The 19,738-nt window shown below is 35.5% G+C and overlaps 3 protein-coding genes across 3 annotated transcripts; 1 reads left to right on the forward strand and 2 right to left on the reverse strand.

The window, feature by feature from the left end:
• Positions 1–1,365: 1,365 nt before the first annotated feature.
• LOC111789150 (17.8 kDa class I heat shock protein) lies at positions 1,366–2,676 on the reverse strand. The gene is made up of 2 exons (XM_023669810.2): positions 1,865–2,676; positions 1,366–1,794 (listed from the first exon to the last, which is right to left on the reverse strand). Exons 1-2 carry the CDS (start codon positions 1,965–1,967, stop codon positions 1,430–1,432), a joined length of 468 nt encoding a protein of 155 aa, XP_023525578.2. The 5' UTR covers positions 1,968–2,676; the 3' UTR covers positions 1,366–1,429.
• Positions 2,677–3,316: 640 nt separating this feature from the next.
• Positions 3,317–8,662, reverse strand: LOC111785884 (bifunctional D-cysteine desulfhydrase/1-aminocyclopropane-1-carboxylate deaminase, mitochondrial). Its single transcript, XM_087121698.1, has 10 exons — positions 8,294–8,662; positions 8,134–8,199; positions 6,737–6,931; positions 6,522–6,632; positions 6,223–6,314; positions 4,986–5,078; positions 4,847–4,904; positions 4,666–4,779; positions 4,368–4,465; positions 3,317–3,661 (listed from the first exon to the last, which is right to left on the reverse strand). Exons 1-10 carry the CDS (start codon positions 8,636–8,638, stop codon positions 3,457–3,459), a joined length of 1,377 nt encoding a protein of 458 aa, XP_086977824.1. The 5' UTR covers positions 8,639–8,662; the 3' UTR covers positions 3,317–3,456.
• Positions 8,663–14,382: 5,720 nt separating this feature from the next.
• LOC111787647 (homeobox-leucine zipper protein HDG11) lies at positions 14,383–18,338 on the forward strand. The gene is made up of 10 exons (XM_023667666.2): positions 14,383–15,136; positions 15,217–15,334; positions 15,423–15,608; positions 15,707–16,144; positions 16,222–16,326; positions 16,413–16,622; positions 16,697–16,877; positions 16,944–17,212; positions 17,287–17,376; positions 17,464–18,338. Exons 1-10 carry the CDS (start codon positions 15,021–15,023, stop codon positions 17,845–17,847), a joined length of 2,097 nt encoding a protein of 698 aa, XP_023523434.2. The 5' UTR covers positions 14,383–15,020; the 3' UTR covers positions 17,848–18,338.
• The last annotated feature ends 1,400 nt before the right edge of the window (positions 18,339–19,738 follow it).

A 19,738-nucleotide genomic window follows, 5' to 3' on the forward strand; every position in this document is an offset into this window, starting at 1 on the left:
GCAAAATTATGGCACAAAATTATGGCACCATGGCCTCTCTAAATGTCAAGAAAGAAATGATTTGAGTCACATAATACACATCATAAAAATCATTATATATAATTTCACCTCTCCCCCTAATTTTTTTTTTCTCGTAATTATGTAATGACCCAGGTCCACCGCTAGCAGATACTGTCCTCTTTAGGCTTTCCCTCAAGGCTTTAAAACGCGTCTGCTAGGGGAAGGTTTCCACACCCTTGTAAATGGTGGTTTTGTTCCCCTCCCCAATGTGGGACATCACAATCCATCCCCTTTGGGGCCATTGTACTCGTTGGCAGTTTTTCTTTCCTCCAATCGATGTGGGACCCCGGCCAAATCCACTCCCTTTGGGGCTCAGTGTCCTTACTGGCACACCGCCTCGTGTCTACCCCCTTCGAGGAACAACGAGAAGGCTGACACATTGTTCGGTGTCTGACTCTAATATCATTTGTAACGACCCAGATCCACCACTAGCAGATATTGTTCTCTTTGGGCTTTTTCTTTGGGGCTTCCCCTCAAGGCTTTAAAACACGTCTCTGCTAGGGGAAGGTTTCTACATCCTTATAAATGGTGGTTTGTTCTCCTCAAGTCCCACATTGATTGGAGGAAGGAAAGAGTGCCAACGAGGACGCTGAACCCAAAGGGAGGTGGATTGTGATGTCCCACATTGGTTGGGGAGGAGAAACCATTTATAAGGGTATGGAAACCTTCTCGTAGCATATTTGTTTTAAAGGCTTGAGGGGAAGCCCGAAAAAAAAAGCCCAAAGAGGACAATATTGGTTAGCGGTGGATCTCGGTCATTACAAATTTCACTATTTCAATAATATCTTTGAAACAAAATATTAACGATAGAATACATTTTTATTTTTTTTTAATGGAAAGATATTATTGAAATTTTTAAATTTTTAAAATTTTTGAATTACTCTCCTTATTTTAAAAAATATTAAATTAATAAAACTATTTTACACTTTCCACTTAAAAATACTTATGGAAGTTACAATAATATTCATCAATTTTAACATATTTTAATAAAAGTTCAAAAAATATTCTTATTATTTAAAATGTCATTAAATATTCAAAAATGTTTTTTAAAAAATCCTTCTTGCATTAATACTCTTAAACTTTATTTTAAAAAATTAAAAAATATACATTAATATCCTTAAACTCTAACGATTATTAATACTTTTAAAAAAATTAATTAAGGAAGTTAATATTATTTTTAAAAGTTATAAACAGCAAAAGAACTTTGAAAAATATTAATAAATTTAAATAATTTAACGATAAATGTATTATTAATTTTTTTAAAAAAGTTTAATAATATTATTGAAAAGTTTAGGTTAATTAAAGTACTAAGTTAAAAGAATTAATTTATTAATTTAGCCTTAAAAAATAATATCAGGAATTACAGAAATCAATTCGCAGCGTTTTCTATCAAGTAGTAAGCTCCCGAGGCCAGAATGAGTCCCGCAACCGCCATAGCCACAGCCGATTCCTTGCTAAATTTCAACCTTGCTAATGAAGATTTTACTCCGGATATGAAGTTTCTAGGGCAAGCATTATCAATGGAGGCTGGTGAGGCTTTCTTCTTCGGCATCGTAATCGAAAGAACAGAGTCGCCGAATTTGGCACGGATTTGATCTGTAAGTGTATCCTTTGGGAGTTTTATTTCACTGTTGAAACGGATCTTCTTCCAGTCTTCGGCTGCTAGGCGCTCGCCGGAAAGTGTAAGGACGGAGCTGTTCTTGATCCGAACCCTCAATTCTTCCTTCTTGAATTCTGTTTATGAAATTCGAATCGCTATGAATGTTTATGAGAAAGCGGAGGAAAGCGTGAGTTGATAATGTACCTGCGAGATGAACCTGAAGAACATCGGAGTCTTCGAGCCTTTTCCATTCGCAGAAAGGTTCGAATTCTTCGTAGGGCAAATCTGATGGTGCTTGTTCCGCCATTGTTGAGTGGAGATAATTGTGGGAGGGTGAGGGTTTTATATGAGGAAATTTTGAATCGCAGAGATTTCTTATGGTTTTGTTGTTGTTGTTGAGAAGGAATATGCGTTTTGTAAATGCATATCAGAAGTAATGTGGTTTCTTATTGAAATGGATAATCCTGACTTGAAGAAGAAGAAGATGTAAGAATGCCAATGGCTATGCCTTTTGTTTTCCAATCACAAACATCTTCCCTTCATTCCTTAATCGAAACATAAACTCGATTCCTCAAATATCGAACAAACTAAGCCATGTCAATAGAATCCTCAAATATCGAACAAAGAATTGTGAGCCTCGAAGATGTAGTCAAGAGTGACTAAAGTGTCGAACAAAGGGTGTACTTTGTTCGAGGGCTCCAGAGAAAGGAGTCGAGCCTCGATTAAGGAGAGGCTATTCGAGAGCTCCATAAGCCTCAGGAGAGACTTATAGTGTGCTTTGTTCGAGAGGAGGATTGTTGAGGATTATTGGAAGAGAGTTCCATATTGGTTCATTTAGTGGAAGATTATGGGTTTACTAGGAATCCTATCTCCATTGGTACGAGGCGGAAGTCCAATGCAAAGCAACGAGAGCTTATGCTCAAAGTGGACAATATCATACCATTGTGGATATATGTGATTCCTCACTAGGATATTATCCGCTTTGGCTCATTATATATATCTATCATCCTTAAAACGCTTCTGCTAGGGAGAGATTTCCACACCAAGGAATGTTTCATTCCTCACTCCAACTGATGTGAGACCTCACAATTCACACCCACACCAAGGAATGTTTCATTCCTCACTCCAACTGATGTGAGACCTCACAATTCACACCAGACCTCACAATTCACGCCAACTGATGTGAGACCTCACAATTCACACCAGACCTCACAATTCACGCCAGGTGTGTTCTCACAATCCACACTTTGAGGAGGCTCTGAAATCATTTGAAGATATTGTCCCCTTTTGCCCCTAGTAAGGAATGTTTCATTCCTCTCTCCAACCGATGTGAGATCTCACAATCCACCCTTTGAGGAGGCATGGTGTCTCACGATGTGAGATCTCACAATCCACCCTTTGAGGAGGCATGGTGTCTCCCTCTCACTCTGATATCATTTGAAACAGCCCAAACCACCGGTAGCAGATATTCCACTTTTGCCTATTACATATTGTCATCAGTCTCACGATTTTTTAAAACGCGTATGCTATAGAGAGATTTACATGCACCCTTATAAAGAATGTTTTGTTCTCCTCTCCAACCGACGTGGGATCTTAAGATTCATTCTTCAATAAAAGTTATTTGAGTTAACAAAATTTACGACCCGAACAATTGAGTTGAGTCTGAAAAATGTCTCGACCCAATCCAAATCGGTCCATAAACATCCCTAATGGGCAACATTATTTGCACAATCCATTGTCTTTAGTTGTTTAGGAAAGAGTATAGAGTACAATGGGTTGGTGGCTTATCCGTTGATTCAGAACATTTTTCCAACTCCATCAATTCGAGGCACAGACTCATTAACGTCCATACGATGCCATTTCCCCAACATTGAACCCATTTGATCAGCTTTGTCATACAGTCCCAACAGTCCTCCTGTATGAATGAACAGGATCTTCCTTCCTTCCCACTTCTTTGGATTCTCACTCATGTCTTTCATCATTCCATACGCTGCTTTTCCGCTGAAAATAACACGTAATAAATTGTGATATCCCACATCAGTTGGAGAGGAGAACGAAACATTCATTATAGGGGTTGTGGAAACCAATCCCTAACAGATGCGTTTTAAAAAACCATGAGACTGATGATGATGATATGTTCAAGTCCAAAGAAGACAATATCTGCTAATAGTGGGCTTGAGCCGTTACAAATGGTATCAGAGTCAGACACTGAGCGGTGTGCCAGCAAGGACGCTGGGCTCCCAATAGGAGAATTGTGAAATCCCACGTCGGTTGGAGAAGGTAACGAAACATTCATTAGAAAGGTGTAGAAACCTCTCCCTAACAGACACGTTTTAAAAACTATGAGGTTGACGGTGATATACGTGAAAGCCCAAAGCAGATAATATCTGCTAATAGTAGGTTTGGGCCATTAAAAATGGTAACAGAGCCAGATACCGAGCAGTGTACCAGCGAGGACACTGGACTCCTAAGGGGGTGGCTTGTGAGATCCCACATCGATTAGAGAAGGGAACGAAACATTCATTACAATGGTGTGGAAACCTCTTCCTAACTGACACGTTTTTAAAACCGTGAGGTTGAAGACAATACGTAACGAGCCAAAGCGGATAATATCTACTACATAAACATATATGCAGCCAAAGCCATTACATTTTTCTCTGTGTGAGCACCAGCTGTGAGATCGACTAGAGTAATAATAACAACGTACCTGTATACTGGATCAAGAACAACGCCTGTGGATTCGGCAACTTCTCTTACGAAATTAAGCTCCTCGGGTGTGTTCATTGCATACCCAAGACCCTTTGCCTAAATAAAGAATGACAAGAAATAAAGAACAGTTCATCTCAAATTTCTTTTGTGGCGATGAAAGTTTGAACAAACCATCACAAAGAAAAGGGAAGAAGATTGGGCTCTATAGAACAGATATCAAACTGGTTACACTTCAATGAGATTGTACAAATAATGCTGCTGCCAAACATAAGCAAACATTAATAACTCCAACTTACATTTTGGAATTCGACTATATCACGCGAGTCAACACCGGCATGAAGCCCATCGAGTAAACCTTGAACAAAGTCGTAGAAGTAATCGGGATCGTCGCAAACAGAGTACGCACGAATCTGCAGATTCAACGAAATTAAAAGGCAGGAACTGAGATGTAAAGACCAAGAACTATATAGATCATACTTTTGCCTTCAATGTACTCAACCATGATCCCAAGGATAGACCAGCGACCGTGCCCCCACTGAAAACAACCAGAAGTAGAACATGAAACCAAACAAGAAGGCATCAAGTGTTCTTATGAACCAGATAAGAAAAACAGAACCTGCCACAAGCTACTACAATATCATCAAATTTGATCTTATCATTTACAGTATCCAGTTGCTGTTCAATCTCCCTAACTGCTTCAATATAACCCCTGAAAACATAACCAAAATACATTTGATACTCATTAATATTGTGATAATGGAGAGAATGGGAGAGATGGAAAGGATGCATTGATGATAATCATGCAATTATCAGTATTCAAATAATAATTATGCTACACATTGCCGTTCTCTAGCCAAAAAAAGAAGGATAAAAGATTAATCAGGCAAAATAATTCAAGAGGAGAGAAAAAAATGAATCGGATGTAAGAAAATCACATGAAACAAAGATACATTTTAACAAGAAAAATGATTACAAAAATAAACGAGGATAAAGGATCTCTTATAAATAAGAAATTAGAAGAAATCAAACTAGAAGGGCATAATGTAGCAGCCCAAGCCCACCGCTAGTAGATATTGTGATATGAATTCCACTGCTGACCTTTTGCATGTACCCGAAGGACCAATTACAAGAAGCAAGGTTAAGAAGATTCGAGAGGCCTATACATTGCATCTTCGAAAGCTAGCTAGTGTACATTCGAGAGGCCTATATATTGTCTTCTTAGGACTTTCGGGTTTCTCCTCAAAGTTTTAAAACGCGTCTGTTAGGGAGAGGTTTCCACACCCTTATAAGGAATGTTTTGTTCCCCTCTTCAACCAATATGGGATCTCACAATCCACCCCCTTAGGGATCCAGCATACTAGATGGCACACCACCCAGTGTTTGGCTCTAATACCATTTGTAACAACCCAAGCCCACCGCTAGCAGATATTGTCTTCTTTGGACTTTCCCTTCTGGATTTCTCCTCAAGATTTTAAAACGCGTCTGTTAAGGAGAGGTTTCCACACCCTTGTAAGGAATGTTTCGTTCCCTCTCCGACCGATGTGATATCTCACAATCCACCCCTTTGGGGGATCAATGTCCTCGCTGGCACACCACCCGGTGTCTGGCTTTGATAGCATTTATAATAGCTCAAGCCCACCGCTAGCAAATATTGTCCGCTTCGGTCCGTTATGTATTGCCATCAGCCACACAGTTTTAAAAATCTAGAAAGGAAAGCCCGAAGAGGACAATATCTGCTAGCGGTGGGCGTGGCTGCTACACATAAATCTTTAGAGGAAAATCAAAAATGCTGCTAGGAAATGATCCTAAAGTGAAGCAGAAGTTTGGAAGGAAAAAGGAAGAAAGATTCTCACCAAGTTCCAAGAGAGTTTGATCCTCCAACAGGAATAACATATGGCTTTCTTCCTTCAGCGATTAATTTTGACTTTAGATAATCTGTGAGGGCCTGAAATTAAAACCAAGAACAAAAAAAAACTATCAGCAGATATCGACACGAACACAATATAAATATATTGAAATCAGTTAGCTCCATGCTTCTTAAGAAATCCGTCAGGCTTGTAGAATTAGTACGACTATCAACTGATCAACAGGAGAATAAATTTCTTCGAAAATCCAAAAAACGAAGATGGTAAAAGAGAAGAAATCGACAAACCACGCTTCCAATCTTTGCATACTCTTCTTTTGAGATAAGTTCGACATGAGCTCCAACTAACCGCTCGACAAGGAGATTTCCAGTCAATCCAGGGTCTTGGTTCACAAGGACCTGAATCATGGACATAACATAGGACATCAAACCATAACAATTCAGAAAAGCAGGTATCATTGTAACCAAAATAGTTCAAAACAGATAGGAAAAATAAAGATGACCTTCGAAGTGCGGAGAATAAGATAAGTGTCGAGATTGAAATACTTTGCAGCCACAGCAGTCGCACGACAGTGATTACTTTGGATGCCTCCTATAGTTATAATACAATCAGCACCCTGTTGCAAAGCATCTGCTATCAAGAATTCCAATTTTCTGACTTTATTGCCACTCAATTGCATTCCTGAAAGATCATCACGCTGTATTCATAGTATTCATTAGTGTAAACAGTAATAAAGAAGAACCAAAAAGAAAAGCAAAATTAAACGAGAATATCTAAACTAGGAATATTTAGAAAAATGGATCAAATTATGCTTCCAACAAAACATGAACCACAAATCTGAACAATCTTCAGATTTAGAGAATTTGTATACTGCCTGGCACCATTCTAAACAGGATGTCAAAGTTCATACAGATCATCGTACGTTCAATTAACAGTAACTTTAATTCTAAAATGTGAAAACCATGTAAAAAAACTGTAACAGCTCAAGCCCACAACTAGCAGATATTGTCCTCTTTGGAGTTTTCCTTTCGGGCTTCCCCTAAAGGTTCTAAAGCGCGTCCGCTAGGGAGAGGTTTCCACACCCTTATAAAGAGTGTTTCGTTCCCCTCTCCAACCGATGTGGGATCTCACAATCCACCCCTTTTCAGTGCTCGTTGGCACTCGTTCCTCTCTCTAATCGATGTGGGATCTCACAATCTAGACACCAGGCGGTGTGCCAGCGAGGATGTTGGATCCCGAAGGGGGTGGATTGCAAGATCCTACATGTTGGAGAGGGGAACAAAGCACTCTTTATAAGGGTGTGTAAACCTGTTCCCCTCTCCCTAGCATATGCGTTTTAAAACCTTGAGCGAAAGCTCGAAATGGAAAGCCTAAAGAGGATAATATCTACGGTGGGCTTGAGCTGTTACAAGAACCAACCCCCAACTGGAGCTTGCCTAAGGTTCTCATAGTTGCACGATCGATGGGGCGGCCAATTTATTCTTTCCTCAAGTTAATTACAAAAAGTACTTGAAAAATTCTATTGATAGGAAGGGAATCAAAGTATAATTATGAAGCCCTTGAGCAAAAGAGGCCAATCAAACTTGTATGTTACTGTAGCTATATATAGAAATATGAAAGTTTCATCAAAGCAAAGATCTCGTAGTGTGAGAAAAAGTAATGTAATCCTTCCATTATTTGATACATTATTTATCTTATGGCCCTACATTTCCATAAATTATGCTCATACGCCTGAAAATAGATTGTACGATGGAAAATAGCAACAAGAAAATTCATTGTTCTGTCCAGTTTTTGACAAATTTAAACGCTCAAGAACATGGTTGACATCCATTTCCACATTAGCCAGAAAACAATCAAACGAATTTCCGTAAGAGAAAAGGTTGAATCAGAATGAATTACCTTAAGCCAGACCTCGGTGTTCGCGGGCAGATTAGGAAGGTTCCACTTGTGAATGGGAGTCGGAAGCTGATTCCAAAACAGTAATCCGTTCTTAATGAAGCAATTATCGCAAGAGATTCAGGAGACACGACGGAAACGAAATTGGGAATTGGGAACTTACATGACCAAGAGAAGAGAAGTGAGTTGGGATTGGATTAAGGTGCGAGGCCCATGACGGCGGGACATAAGGTTTAACGGAGAAGAAGTTGAGGCTGTCTAGGACCTTGTCGTTTTTCTTGCTTTCAGGATTGACCTCCATCGCCTGAGACTGTGAGATACTGCAACCAATTGAATGTAAACCCGAATTGGGCGGCGGAGAGGAGGAGGAGGAGAAGCGCCGGTTGCGGCTGCGGAACCTTGCTGGATGAATTACAGAAGCTGAAAAGAATGTGGATGATAACGATGACGCCGATTTGGAGGAGGTTGCAGTGAGTAGATATACCTGAAACTTGCCACTGCTCAACATTCCGAACCAAATTGCTGGAAATGGCATCAAAATCTTTATTTAAAAAAATCAAAAAAAAAAAAAAAAAATCATTTTTTAAAGCCTAAATTATTGCAAATATGATTTAAAATTACTCTTCCACTCTCAAAAATTTTAATCACTATCTTAAATTTATGGTTAATTTTAATTTTTTTTTTTTTTACTTTTTTCGTACGAAATTATATATATATATATTTATTTATTTATTTATTTATGCTATAGAATCATTTAAGCTCAACATGATCAATCTTGCTTGTGGAGTGATTCAAATCTCAAACACGTGTTCTTGTGTTGAGATATTTGATCAACAAGAATCATTCAAGCTAGACATGATCGATCTTGTTTGTGAAGTGATTCGAATCTCAAACAATGTTCTTGCCTTGAAGTGATTTGTTTTAATTTCATAATTGTTATTTTTTATTATTTATTCTCTCACAGCATTTTTTAAATAATTTATTATTATATTAGATAATTTTTTAAAAATATATATTGAAACTAAGTTTACTTTTATTAAAAATTAAAATTAAAATAAATTATCCAAATAATCGAAACCAACTTAACCCAAAATATTTATGATTAAGTTGAGTTTATTATTTAACCAAGGTTATTTAGATTAAAAACAAAATTATCATCCAAATAATTAGGTTATTTTAAAAAATATCTCGACTCGATCCTTTCTAACCCATGAACACTCTCGTGATTTTATACCATTCAAAACCAAACTATTATCGAATAATGTTAAAAAAAAATTGAAAGCAGCACCGGAAAAAATAAAAAAAAAAATTAATAAAAATACTTTTAAACTTTGTCTAAAAAAATACCCATAAATTTTCAAAAGTTTCAATAATACCCTTGAACTTTTAAAATATTTAAAAACTATCCTTAAACTTTTAAAAAATTTCAAAAATATTTCTATACGCTAATACTCTTATTTAAAAATACCCTTAAACTTTTAAAATATTTTAAAAAACACCTGATTTTCACAAGATTCATTAACCTCCAAAAGTTTTAAATTTTTTTAAAAATTTCAAAAATACATTTACATTTACCACCATCATCAAATTTCCAAAGTAACATTAAAACGTTTTGTATATAATTTATGAGGTATTAATAGACAGTTTTCATCCTTATATTGACCGTAAGAATTTAATTGAATTTTTTTATAAAAATAGGATATAATAATACTAATTTTAAAATCTTACGAGTATTTTTTAAATTTTTTTTTAAATAATTGGAAGAATATTAATAAAACTTTTTAAAATTTAAAATTATTTTTAAAAAAATTATTAAAAATTCAATTTAATATTAACCTATTAATTATTATTTTGTTTAACTAATGTCTTGTGTATCACTCAATTTCTACTTTAGTTCCTTTCTTTTTTTAAAATAAAAAGTATCATTTTTCCTTTATTAAATAAGCTTCATAATTATCCATTAATTATACTTCAACTATCAATCTTCTAATTATATTTTAAATTTCTTATCTTAATTCCAATTAATTCAACTAATACAACATTTATATTTATTTAATTATTTATGTAATATTAATATTTTTTATTTTCATATTAATATTCATTAATATGATGTAATGATGAGTCTATGCCATTCCACATTCAATAAACTACAATTAAATTAAATCTTTTCTACGCCACATTAAACTATTTAAAAATGACTCGATGACCCGATCAATCTGGTCTACTCAACTAAAACTATAAAGGTTGGGTTGGGTTGGGTTGGGTTAGATTTTTTTTTTTTTCGGTTTGGTTTGGGTTAAATTTTTTAAAACAGAAAATTTGGTCGGGTTACTCGAAAATAAGATTACAACCCGACCCTACTTTTAGTAATATTAAGAATATTTGCCAACTTGAACTGATGTTAGCGATGTGTTGTAACCGTGTAAATATTTTATATTTGAATTTTATGAGATTTTAGTTATTAATATAATATGCATTGAGTTTAATGGAGAGTGCAGTATAATGGAGAGTTGTATGTTGCGTTCGGGAAGGATGAATTGCTCTAAAAAAATTGTTGTTAATTGTCTGAAATGAGGCGCAAAAATATTATGATAAAGATGTTTTTCGGTAATATCATTATGACTTTCGAATTCATGCTCAGTAGCAATACCTAACCAAATACGACGAGTAGTGGGATCCTAAGCTAATCCTCTACAGGAGAGTTGGTCGGAATATTTCTAAGACCTTCTATATCATTCTAGGGTTGTTCGGGAATCCTTTTGCAACTTCCTCGACGTTCATACATATTTTTTCTTTAGTTTTTTAATTACAATATAGCTTTTAATAATAAATAAAGGTTATAACTCATCGGTTGTAATGTTCGCAAAGGGTCGACCCTTCGAATTTTCTCGTTCTTGGCTTACTCACACGATATATCATATGCTTCTGTGGATAGTTGTTGAGAGGGTGTATAGCACGACGATGCTCGTGTCATCAACCCAACCCTACCTGTGTACCTCCTACTTATAATTTATTATTTTAAAAACTAATTCATTTAGGAAACAATATTTAATTTCTATCATTTCGAGACCACTTTAATAAATAAAGATTTAAAAATTATATTAAAAATAATTTTGGGTTTATTAAGTTATTAACCGGAGGAACTCGAGCAGAGTTCACAATTACTTTCGGTTTATTAAGTTATTGATCGGAGCAACTCGAGCAGAATTCACGGACCAATTCAGCTCTAAACCCTAAACCCTAAACTCAACCTTTGGTTGGGTTAAGTTGTTGGGTTGATCTTTTCTTTTTATATATATATATATATATATAATTATTTTTTACAAAATTATATTTATAATTTTATCTCGGTTACATGTTATATTAATAATTAAAATCTCATAAAACTCAAATATTAAACATTCACCAGTCATAACAAATCACTAACATCAGTTACAAACGTCAAATATTTTAAACTTTCATAGCAGTCTGAGAATAGGATAGAGCTATAACTTTATTTTTGGGTTAACTGGTTGACCCGACAAAAAAAAGTCAATCTCAAGGCTCAAACCAACTCTAAGTTTTCGATATTCGGTATTTTTATTATTATTTTGTAACAATTTTTTATTGAACAATAATATATAACAATTTAGTCATTATACTTTAATGTATAATAATTTGGTGTATTTTAATTTTTTTTAATAATTTAGTCTTTACTACGTTAATATTTAATAAATTTTTTAATTGAAATATTAATTAGAAACAAAACTATAAAAATTCACGATTATTCTTTATTAAATTTTATATAATAGATATTAAATTATTACTCATTTTTAATTTAAAAACTAAATTACGAAGAAAGTTCTAGAACTAAATAGTTATAAATTAATAAATAAATAAATAAATAAATAATTTGTTAAATATTTGAAACTATCAACATTATTTATTAACACATACCTTAATTGATATATAATAAGTCAAAATTAAAATTAGAATCTAAATAAATAAAATTGGTCTTAAATATAAATTAATAGCTGGCCATTACACTTTACCTTTTCCCCATTAAATTTATGGTCCAAATATAATTTTAGAGTTATTTTGCTAATAAATTTTAATAATTTATTATATATATATATAATTAGTTAGTTTTGAGAGACGAGAATATTGAATATAATACTCGTTCTCGTTGGTCTCTCATCTCACTTATATGAATATAATAGATTAGTTCTGTAAATATACCAGAGACAGGAACGGTAAATATAATTCTTGTCCTCGGTCTCCTCTAGTCCCATTCAGTTAACGAGGAGAAATTTTTTCTAACTCCTTCATTAAATTCTCGTCTCGTTTAAGATGAATATCACGAAAACTAAAGCTTGCGAAATAACCGGACAATCTGTAGTTCAAGAATTACACAGTGAAGTATAGGTAGAGGAGGAAGGGGACCAATAGAGTGCATCGTGCACTCTCATTAATGTGGGACCAGTGCGGGACAACTATCACTTAAATGCTAACTAGTTGAGTAGCTTAAATGACTTTTAACCTTCCTAATTAAATTTTAATTTGTTTTTAAGCTTTACTTTGTTAAGGTATAAATGTCTAATTATTTTTCTTTTAAATTAATCTTCAAATAAAAATTAAATCTAATGATTTTACATTAAAAAAATTGATTTTTTTTTTAATTTCACCGTAAAAAATTGATAAATTATTTTAATATATATATTTTTTTAAATTGAGGGGGTTTTTAGTCTTTTTACGGGGCTGATTTATAAAAAAAAATGTTTTTTGAAATTTCATTATTAATTCTTTTTTTTTTTAATTATAAAAAATAAGTAAAACATAATCAGAACGATGCAATCCAGATAGAATTAAATGAATAATAATAATAATAATAAATAAATAATAATAAAAGTCTTAACCTCTATTACTGGTCTCTTAATTAACCTATAATTAGTGAAATGACCAAAATATTCCAATTTCATAATAAAAATTCCATTTGTACTAAATAAAATATTTCATTTATTTGTAACTTTTTTACTCTAAAAAATACAACAAAATCTATTTCCAACATCACTGACAAACATTTCAGCTATTTATGAAACATTTTTCAAATATATATATATATATATATATATATATATATATATATCATATGTTGAATTATTATTCCATAATTTCTGTATATATCTTCGATTGATACTCCATTATTTATGAAAATAAAATAATGCATTTACTCATTTATATGCAATTTATTTTCCACCAGCAAGAAAAAAGAAAAAGAAAAAAAAACCCCGAAATTTGAAGAAATAGTATACTTTAAGGAATGTTCGTGTAAAATTATAACCCTACAATAATCGTACGAAAAAAAACATAATTTAATTTTTTTAAAAAATTAAACAAAATTAAAGATTTTTCTCGGACGGTGTTCAGACATGTAAACTTTGTTAATTGGGAGCCTAAATGATGTGAGCTATAAGGTTGCTCTGAAAAACCTTGATTCCAGACAAGGTCGAGTCAAATGATTTGGACTAGTAAAAGTAAATTGGTTGGATTGTAGAAGATTGAACATGCACGCGCAACTGTGAGATCCCATATCGGTTGGGGGGAGAACATAGGATTCTTTACAAGGGTGTGGATCGCAGTTTTAATGACAGCGGACTTGCCATTGTGCGGCACTCACTTTCCAACGATAAGTGAGCTAAGCCAATTCGTTCTTGCGTCGCCTACGGCCAAGCGACGTATACTCGAGCCTCTGGCCTCGGTTTTAAGAGAAGGTTTTAGAAAACGAGGGCTGAGAGAGATTTTTGTAAGAGACGTTATATAAGCAAGTAAGAGAAAAATAACAACTACTTACAGTATATAACCTTGGGTAGGGAGAAGTCTCTCTAGTAAAAGTGTTTTAAAAACCTTTACGCTAAGCCGAGGAGAGAAAACCTAAAGATGATAATATATGCAAGTGGTAGATTTGAGCTGTTACAAAAGCAACATGTTTGATAGAACAAGGTTGGAAAATGTATATTGTGGGTCTTGGGTTCCTCTCGTATCATGACACTACACGGTTGAAAAAGTACGAATGTAATGTAATGAATCTCCATCTCCGATACGGTCACGTATTTGACTTTTTTTTAATCCAAAAAAATTAATAGAGAAATTTGATATTTTATAAAAATGAAAATAATTTAAGAAAATAAAAAATTGAATATTACTCCATAAATGAAAGTATAATCAATGAGTAAAACTTGAATCGGAAGATTTATAATTGAAAATGAAAAAGAAAATATAGAAAGTCAAAGGAGGAAGAACAGAGAGAGAGAGAGAGAGGAGAGGAGCGGCGCTGTGAGTTGAAAGGCATCGTAGAAGGAAGAACATAACCGGTTCCAACTTTTCCGACACCATCCCCACGTGTTATAGATGTTTTACAACAACCCCCATTGATCAGGAACAACTCAAGAACACCTCAAGAACAAGGAAGAACACCCACCATAGCTATGGAGTTTTTTTAATTGGGTTTTGTGTTAATTTTGGCTGCTTCATGTCCAACTACAAGAACAGGGAATTTGAGTTTGGAAAGTTCAAAAAAGTTTGGCCGAAAAATCAAAAAAAGATGGGCGGTTGACGGCGGAGGAGATAGGTAGAGAGAGGGCGGGGACATCGCCATTTAATATCAACCGGTTTCCTTTCCCTAATGCTGCTGTACACCTGGGCCTCATTATATATCCCTTTCCTTCATTTCCCAGTTTCTAATTTCTAATTTCAGACCAACCCACCTCGTGTTTCGGGATTCGGGGGCGGCAGAAGTGGCGGAGGGGGGCGGCGGATTGGTGCCTTTTTCCCCCCTGTTCTGTTCTGTTCTGTTCTGTTCTTCCTTGGTTGTAGTGTAGTGGATAGTGAAACGGAAAACGCGCATTTACCCAATGGAGTTCGGCACTGGCGGCGGCGGTGGTTGGGACAATGATTCCTCCTCCGACCCACGACGGAGTAGAAAACGCTACCATCGTCATACCGCCAACCAGATTCAGCGGCTCGAAGCGTAAACCTCCTAACCCTTTTCGATATCTTCTGGAAAATGCGTTTATTTCTGTTCTTACTCTGAATTGCATTATTTTGAAGAATGTTCAAAGAGTGCCCTCATCCGGATGAGAAGCAGAGATTACAGCTGAGCAGAGAGCTGGGTTTAGCTCCCCGACAGATCAAATTTTGGTTCCAAAACAGGAGGACCCAGATGAAGGTTTCTGTCTTTTTCTTGTTTTTATGTCTGTCTCTTCTACACCTGAGCTTAAAATTTGTCTGTGTCGCCATTTTTAATGATTGTTTAGGCTCAACATGAAAGGGCAGATAATAGCGCACTTCGAGCAGAGAACGACAAGATTCGTTGCGAGAACATAGCCATCAGAGAGGCACTCAAGAATGTCATCTGCCCCTCCTGCGGCGGCCCTCCCCTTCACGACGCTTACTTCGATGAACACAAATTAAGAATGGAAAATGCCCATTTGAAAGAAGAGGTGTTCGTCTTTTAAAATGCCCATTTGGGTTTTAAAACAGAACTGAATTGATATCTGTTCTGTAATTGAATTGATATCTATTATGTAAATTTTGGCAGCTTGATAGAGTGTCTAGCATGGCGGCTAAGTACATTGGGCGGCCAATCTCTCAGCCATCTCATTTTTCTTCATTAGAGCTATCCATGAGTAGTTTTGGTTCCCATGAAATGGGATGTTCTTCTCTTGATCTTGATTTGCTTCCTGCAAGTTCTTCAAGTGTTCTTCCAATTCATGTCTCCAATATGGATAAGACCCTGATGAGTGAAGTTGCTACAAATGCCATGGGAGAGTTGCTAAGGCTTTGTCAAACTAATGAACCATTGTGGATGAAATCACGAAGCGATGGACGGGATGTTCTTGATCTCGAAACGTATGAACAGGCTTTTCCAAGAGCCAATGTGCCATTGGAGAATCTCCATTTTCGTACCGAAGTGTCTAGAGATTCCGGGGTGGTGATCGTGAATAGTGCAACGTTGGTTGATATGTTTATGGACTCGGTATGGCTATGTTAATGTCTCTTGCTCTTTCCATTTCAATGTTTCTTTATTGATATTGAATTGAGTTGAGTGTGCAGAACAAATGGAGTGAGTTATTTCCGACGATTGTTTCGAGTGCAAGAACGATTGAAGTTATATCGTCCGGGATGTTGGGAAGTCATCATAATGGCTCATTGCAACTGGTATATAGCTGGCTAGATGCAATCTTCCCGTGTCGTGTTACGTTTTCTGTTCCCTAATTTTTGAGTCAAAAGTGTTGGAATTGCAGATGTACCTAGAATTGCAGCTACTTTCCCCATTGGTTCCGACTCGTCATTTTTACGTTCTTAGATATTGTCAACAAATCGAGCAGGGAACGTGGGCTGTAGTCGATGTTTCGTATAACGTCACCGGAGGAAGCCAAATGGTTTCTCATTCTCAATGTCGTCGCTCTCCCTCGGGCTGCTTGATCCAGGACATGCCTAATGGTTATTCCAAGGTTTTCCCATTTGAACTTCATTGTTTAGAACTTTTTCGAGTTTCTTCTCATTCTACAATGCTCACCAAAAACAGGTCACTTGGATTGAGCATGTGGAAGTGGAAGATAAAGGCTCAACTCATTGGCTTTTTAGAGATCTTATTCATAGCGGATTAGCCTTCGGTGCCGAACGGTGGCTCGCAACTCTTCAACGAACGTCTGAAAGATTCGCCTGTTCAATGGTTACTAGTAGTTCGAGTCAGGATCTCGGCGGAGGTAACTTCCCTGGTCGACTTTGAGATATTTTGTTCGTGATTCCTAACAGTTGTTTCGTTCTCTCAGTAATTCCATCATTAGAGGGAAGGAGAAGCATGATGAAACTAGCACAGCGGATGGTGAACAATTTCTGTGCTAGTATCAGCACGTCTCATGGTCACCGTTGGACGACTCTATCTGGGACGGATGAGGTCGGTGTTTGTGTCTCGGTTCATAAAAGTATGGATCCTGGTCAGCGTAACGGCGTGGCTCTTAGTGCAGCTACAACCATATGGCTCCCTGTTCCTCCTCAAACCATCTTTAACTTCTTTAAGAATGACAGAACCAGATCTCAGGTAGTTGATACTAAAATCTCAAACAGTTTATAATGACAACGACAGCATTAACTGAAAGTTCATTGCTGCATCAGTGGGATGTCCTGTCGGATGGCAATCCAGTTCAAGAGGTTGCTCATATCACCAACGGATCCCATCCAGGAAACTGCATATCTGTTCTTAGAGTGAGTATTAATGTTATTTTGTTCTTGTTTCAAGCTCAACTAGAAGGCGTATTGATTTAGTGTAAACAATTTTTGTCGTTCGAATAGGCTATGAATTCGACACAGAACAACATGTTGATACTCCAAGAGAGTTGCATAGACTCATCTGGATCACTTGTTGTGTACTGCCCTGTGGATTTACCATCCATGAATCTTGCAATGAGTGGGGAAGATCCATCAAACATTCCTTTACTACCATCAGGATTCGCGATTCTCCCGGACGGTCGACAGGATCAAGGAGAGGGCGCATCGAGCAGCTCGGACGTGCACAACCGGTCAGGTGGGTCGTTGGTGACGGTAGCGTTTCAGATACTCGTAAGTAGCTTGCCATCCGGGAAGCTGAATTTGGAATCAGTGACAACGGTTAATAACCTCATTAGTACCACTGTCCACCAAATCAAAACAGCCTTAAATTGTCATAGCTCCTCCTGAGAAGTGGCATATTCAGCTGAACACTGTTATGTTTTTTTTTTTTTTTTTTTGTGTTTTGGTTGCAACTGTTTGTGTCTTGTCTTGCGGTAACATTAATACATTGATGAATGTGGGAGTTTTGAATCTTGGAGGGTTAGCTGAGGGCTTTGAATGTGCTGAACCATTATTTACTGCTGCTGCTGCTGCGCCAAGCTGCTGCCATCCCTCCCCCCATTCCTGCCCATTTTACACCCAATATTGTTGTTGTTGTTATTAAATGGTTTTGGTTAGTTTAGCCTTTGGGGATTCAATATCTCTCAGCTCTAGAGACCACTGAGAGGGAGAGTCAAGAACGCACCGTACTTGTTTTTCCATGTCTGTCTGTCGGTCGGTCTGTATGTCTGTATGGTTCTGAAGTCTGAACCAAACTTTGTATGGTTCGGGCATTGACTCTCAAACAAATACTTCACTTTTTTTCTCATTCAATCAATATTTCTCCGAGATTTTGCAGTCATGCTTGTCTAAGACGTATTGTCCATGACCCGCATGTCTATTACATGTCGAAACCCTTACCTTGTATTACTTATCGCTTTCCTTTACTGCTTTCATGTTGTATGATTTCCAGACATGGTAGGCATGAAATGTCCCATTATATACCACTCGAGATGCAACTAGTTGTCAAATTCTCCTTATTCGAAAAGTTATATACTACTTAAGTCATTGTTGTTGGTAACACGTTGCTTTCTAACTCTCTTTCAAAATCTTTCTGCATGCTTTCTAAAACTTTCTTCTTGGAGTCAAAGGCTTAAGCATACGTTGACCGACGGTAGACGACGTGATCCGAAGTTAGCTTGACTCATTAGTGCTCAAGTGGGTGCCGAACAATTACGCACCATCGCCATTTCTCTATCATTATTGCTTCTTAATTCCCATTTTAGAACTGCTTGGGAAACTGGCTGGGCTCTGACACATTTGAGGATGCTGAAAATAACATTAAAAACCAATAATTTATTATCCTTTGTGAGTTTCACTCAATAATTCACTTCTTTGGACGAATGGATACCAAGATTTTATATTACTCAATGCATTATTTCTGTGTGTTCTTTTAGTAATATAATGCACATATTTAAATTTATATTTTTCATAAATGTTTCAGAACTGCCCGAATAAAAAAGTCGTTAGAATCTTCGACAGGAAGTTGACATACGTGAATATTGTTCGACGCAAGCGTATTCGTCACTGTTATGTAGTTTTTGTCACCTCTAGTTGATTTTTTTTTTGTTCAATGTTCTAATAGATTTCTACTCCAGAAATAGTTTCGAAATATTCAATAACCCTTATTAAGTTGTTCTTAGTCATTGTTCATTTTTTCGTCTGATATTTTAATGGATTTCTAGTTGAAAAGTAGTTTTAAAATATTTACCAGACATCAACCTTTAAAATAATAAGAAAAATATTTTTTTAAATAAAAAATAAAGTTCGACCCATTTTTTTTTAATATAATAAAGATTTTATTCAATTATTTAAATAAATGAGTTTAGAAGAAAAAAAAAACAGCTCTCCAAAACTGAAACTAAAATATTAAAATTTTTTTTTAAAAAAAAAAATTTTACCGTCAAATTTTTATAGAAATCGTCAGTAATTTATTTAAAAAATATGATTAAATTTTTTATAAAATATTCTTAAAACTTTAATTTTTTTTTTATTAATAATATTTTTACTAAAATAATATTTAAAAGATGTTCATGAAATTTTAAAAATAATATTAAACTTTTTATCTTTATAAAAAAAAATTACCGTCAATATATAGATGAAAAGTATATGTCGACGCCTCATAGATTATTTCCAAATTTTTTAATTGTATTTTTGAAAGTTCGAGCACTTTTAATTGATAATAGTATAAAAAAAAATA

Source organism: Cucurbita pepo, chromosome 2, assembly GCF_057944985.1.
Source record: "Cucurbita pepo subsp. pepo isolate OVF chromosome 2, ASM5794498v1, whole genome shotgun sequence".
NCBI classification, from domain to species: Eukaryota; Viridiplantae; Streptophyta; class Magnoliopsida; order Cucurbitales; family Cucurbitaceae; genus Cucurbita; species Cucurbita pepo.

Coding starts and splice junctions, on each gene's coding strand:
- LOC111785884 (XM_087121698.1), bottom strand. CDS start 8,638: ATGTTGAGCAGTGGCAAGTTTCAGGTATATCTACTCACTGCAACCTCC. Junction 8,200..8,293: donor ACTTCTCTTCTCTTGGTCAT/GTAAGTTCCCAA, acceptor TTTTGGAATCAG/CTTCCGACTCCCATTCACAA. Junction 6,633..6,736: donor TTATTCTCCGCACTTCGAAG/GTCATCTTTATT, acceptor TCCATGATTCAG/GTCCTTGTGAACCAAGACCC.
- LOC111789150 (XM_023669810.2), bottom strand. CDS start 1,967: ATGGCGGAACAAGCACCATCAGATTTGCCCTACGAAGAATTCGAACCT. Junction 1,795..1,864: donor TCTTCAGGTTCATCTCGCAG/GTACATTATCAA, acceptor TTTCATAAACAG/AATTCAAGAAGGAAGAATTG.
- LOC111787647 (XM_023667666.2), top strand. CDS start 15,021: ATGGAGTTCGGCACTGGCGGCGGCGGTGGTTGGGACAATGATTCCTCC. Junction 15,609..15,706: donor ATGCCCATTTGAAAGAAGAG/GTGTTCGTCTTT, acceptor AAATTTTGGCAG/CTTGATAGAGTGTCTAGCAT. Junction 16,145..16,221: donor TTGATATGTTTATGGACTCG/GTATGGCTATGT, acceptor TTGAGTGTGCAG/AACAAATGGAGTGAGTTATT.